Raw genomic sequence first — 4,163 nt, 5'->3', positions numbered from 1 at the left:
GGAGAAAGATGAGGCTTTCTGCTCCCGTAAAGATTTACAGCCTCAGAAACCCTGCACTAGGTTGCTATGAGTTGGAATCGACTCCACGGCACATAACAACAACAACAAGTGATACAACAGAAAACAGCCTAGGATACCTTATAGGACAGTTCTGCTCGGTCACACGGGGGCGCTGTGAGTCGATGCTATATAAGAATACTTACAAATATATCAGAAGTGTGAAGTATGAGAGAATATTCCAATATAGAGTGTCACAGTACATGACCATGTGTTGTTGTTAAGTGCCACCGAGTCAATTCTGACCCATAGCGACCCTGGTGTAGGGTTTCATTAGGAGACCCTAAAGGGCAGTTCTACTCTTGTCACACACAGGATGGCTGAATTACAATCGACTCAGTGGCATCCAAAAACACCAAGACTGCAGGTATGAAAAACCCACTCAACTGGCTGACGTGGTATTTGCTGCCTCTTGAAGGTGTCCAGGTGCTGTGGTGGTTAATGTGCTGGGCAGCTAACTGAAAGGCTGACCGGTGGAGTCCAGCAGCTGCTCTGTGGTAGAAAGATGTGGCGGTCTTCTTCCATTAAGATTATAAAGCCTTGGGAACCTGGTGGGGACAGTTCAGATCTATCGTACAGGGTTGCTGAGTTGGAATTGCCATCAGTTTGGGATTTTTGTTGTTGTTGTTGTTGTATTGCCTGTTGTCACCAAGTTTCAGGGGCTCAGACTGAGTTTGTTACTTTCTTGGAACTAAGGGTCCTTCTGCAGGACAATTAACACCCAGATGACTGGCACTGCGCTGTACCCATTTCACCGAGCAGGAAGCTGGAGTCCTGGGCACTTAGATTCCATTTCACAGATTCCACAAAGCCAGTCGTCTTTCTTGCAGCCTTCCTGAGTGATTTAGAAAAGAAACAAGAAAAGGGTGTATGATTCAAAATCTGCTGAGGGATAAAACGGTGCCCAGAAAGAAGACCCAGGAGCAATTGCATCCTCTGGACCCAATGTCCCTGCACTGAAAAACTCCTCAAGCCAGGGGAAGAATGATGCCAAGACACGCGGAGATGTCCAAGGGATGCTGGACCCACAGATGGAGAAAATGACCTTTCTCTAGCGCTGACCCAGAGAGAAAGCCGTCCTTTATAGTTTTTGAATTCAGACTTCTAGCCTCCTCAACAGCAAAAGAACAAATTTCTGTTTGTTAAAAAAAATAAAAGAAAAGAATGGATTCAATGCTGAGCTTTGAAGAGCGTTTGATCTATAGGTGAAGGGTACTAGGAAGGATTATGAGGAGATCTGAGAAGGTTCGTTTGAACTCGAGATATGGATGTCTTCAGGGACCCCAACAAGCCACTTGGGTAGAATCGAAGCTGGACTTAAAGTGATGCCACAATATCTTGTCACCATCTTAGAAGTGACACTTTTGGCCACACCTTTATTCACAAATTCTCAGATTGGCTTTGTTGTTGTTGTTGTTAGATGCCATACTGATTCATAGTGATCTTATGCACAACAGAACAAAACACTGCTCACTCCTGGGCCAACCTCACTACTGTTGCCACACTTGAGCCCATTGATGCTGCCATTTTGCCAATCCATCTTGTTGGGGGTCTTCCTCTTTTTCTCTGACCCTCCACCTTACCAAACATGATATCCTTCTCCAGCGACTGGTCCCTCCTGACAATATGTCTGAAGTATGAGAGACGAAGTCTGGCCATTGTGGCCTCCAAGGAGCACTCTGGCTGCACTTCTTCCAAAACGGATCTATTGGTTCTTTTGGCAACCCATGGCACTTTCAGCATTCTCCTCCAACATCACAATTCAAAGGCATCAATTCTTCTACAGTCTTCCTTATTCATTGCCCAACTTTCACACGCATATGAGGTTATTGAAAATACCATGGCTTGGGTCAGGCGCACCTTAGTCCTCAAGCTGACGTCTTTGCTCTTTAACACTTTAAAGAGGTTTTGTGCTGCAGATTTGCCTAATGCAATATGTCTAGATGCTGGAAAGGGCAGGAGGAGGTTCTCCTTGGAGCCTCCGGAAGGAACCAGCCCATTTAGACTTGTGACTTTCAGAACCGTCAGACAATGAATCTGTTGCTTTAAGCCTCTTGTTGGTACTGATTTGTTGCAGCAGCAAGAAGGAACACATAACATTGCACTTAATGTAATCAGCCAGTCACAGAGGGACAGACGCCTTTATTAGGCGAACACTGCTGTAAAAGACAGGAAAAGATGTTCGATCCATAATAAACAATCTGAAGTGGCTACTAGGGGTGGGAGGGAAGGGAGAGTGATTCTCTGGGTAGGGTGTAAGCACGTGCTAATTTGGGTGATGGGGAAGGCAGTTAAAAAGAAAAGGAAGGAACTTTTTTTTTTTTTTTAAAGGAAATGTCTTTCTTTTTTTTTTTCAAGTACTGGAAGGGAAATGTACTAGAAGGGAGTCCTCGTGTGGCACTGTGGGTTAATGCGCCAGACTGCAAAGCCATTTGAACTGCAAGGTCGGTTGTTCAAGCTCACCAGTCGCTATGGGTCAGAACCGACTTGACAGCACTTAACAATAACAGAAGGGAAACAACCTACATTTATTTTCTCATTAGACAAAACATGGGAAACTTTCTGGCAAATGAAAAAGGAAAAGGAAGGAAGTAGGGAAAGAAAAGGAGAGAGAGAAAAAAAAGAGATTTGGAGACAGACAGTGGAGACAATTGTGCAGTGTGTGGTCAGTGTGGCTGGACTGGACACGTGAAAATGGTTGAAATGGCAAAGAACGGTAATAATAATAAAAAGGAACGCATACCTGGGGTGGTGTTTTTTTTCTTTTTAGCAATGGACCTCATGCACCAGCTGAACCTGGGTTTGTGTTCAGTCCATCTCTATCCTTCCAGTTGGGTCCATTGGTGCTGAAAGCTGCCACAGGGACACACATCAGACCGTAAGAAGTTCCCTCAGGTACTGACCCTCTGTTTTGCATCTAGATTGCTGTCCTCGTGCCTCTGAGCCATGGAGCCCACCGTGGGCGACTTCCAACTCGTGCCAGATGCAACCAAGAAGTCCCTGACCCTAACCACATGCTGTCGAGTCACGGTCACCGCGGCGGTAGCCACAAGCATCATCCTTTCCCTGGGCGTCCTCCTGGGTAAGTGTCCTCTCCAGGGTGACCGGATGGAAACGTCCCCAAGGGTCTCAACGGGGCCCGCATGGCTTTCCCAGAATCAAAGGGCTGGACCAGATGGAGGTGCGTGGGCCAGATGGTGTGCTTGACACACCTGAGCTCTTGGGAACATATCCACTGGGTGGGTGGTGTCGCGTGAGTTTCCTGGGACCACCTTATAAAGCACCACAGGCTGAGGGCCTTAAAGCAGAAAGATGTTCTCTCAACATCCAGGTGTTCTGAGTGCAGGGCATCGGCAGGGCCCTTCCGTGTGGCTTCTGGTGGCTCCAGGCAACCCTCCATCCTCTAGCCTCTGCTCTCCCTCTTTTCCTCTTACAAGGATATCAGTCGTATTGAACTTGGGACCCACCCTATTCCAGCCTGACCTCAGGCTGACAAATTAGATCAGCAAACATCCTATTTTTAAAGAGGGGCATGTGCGTGGATACTGGGGGTTAGGACGAGGACTTCAATATATCCCTTTTTGTGGGGAACACAATTCAATTCATAACAGTGTCCTTCCCTAAACAAACCTAAATCTACTAGCATTCAGTGAATTCTAACTCACAGCAATCCTACAGGGCAGGAGAGAGTGGTCCCACAGGGTTTCCAAGGCTGTATAGCTTTACAGAAGCAGAATGCCACATCACTGTTCCACGGTGAGGCTGGTGGGTTAGAACCACCAACCTTCTGGTTAACAGCCCAACGCTTAATCCACGGTGCAACCAGGGTTCCCTTCACTTCTCCCAGCATCCTCGCACCTCTTAGCGCCTTCCAGTACCAACTCCAAGTTCACACCAGGAGTGACGGCACTTCTCATCCAAGTGGTGGTTGTTAAGTGCTCTGTAGTCATTTCTGACTCGTTTCTGTTGTTAGGTGCCATCGAGTCAGTACCGACTCATAGCGACCCTGTGCACAACAGAACGAAACACTGCTTGATCCTGGGCCAACCTCACAATCATTGCTAAACTTGAGTCCATTGATGCTGCCACTGTGCCTATCCATCTCA

At 47.1% G+C, this 4,163-nt stretch overlaps 1 protein-coding gene across 1 annotated transcript in view; it reads left to right on the top strand.

Moving 5' to 3' along the window:
- The first annotated feature begins 3,003 nt into the window (after positions 1 to 3,003).
- Positions 3,004 to 4,163, top strand: part of TMPRSS9 (transmembrane protease, serine 9) — a 68,467-nt gene continuing 67,307 nt past the window's right edge. The window contains exon 1 of the mRNA XM_006869057.1: positions 3,004 to 3,139. Within this exon, the coding sequence (XP_006869119.1) occupies positions 3,004 to 3,139 (136 nt within the window). The remainder of the gene's footprint in view (positions 3,140 to 4,163) is intronic.

The sequence above is a fragment of the Chrysochloris asiatica genome, unplaced genomic scaffold (genome assembly GCF_000296735.1).
Source record: "Chrysochloris asiatica unplaced genomic scaffold, ChrAsi1.0 scaffold00125, whole genome shotgun sequence".
Taxonomy (NCBI): domain Eukaryota; kingdom Metazoa; phylum Chordata; class Mammalia; order Afrosoricida; family Chrysochloridae; genus Chrysochloris; species Chrysochloris asiatica.
The sequence above is the reverse complement of the archived record's forward strand: the minus strand, read 5'-3'. Positions and strand labels throughout refer to the sequence as shown.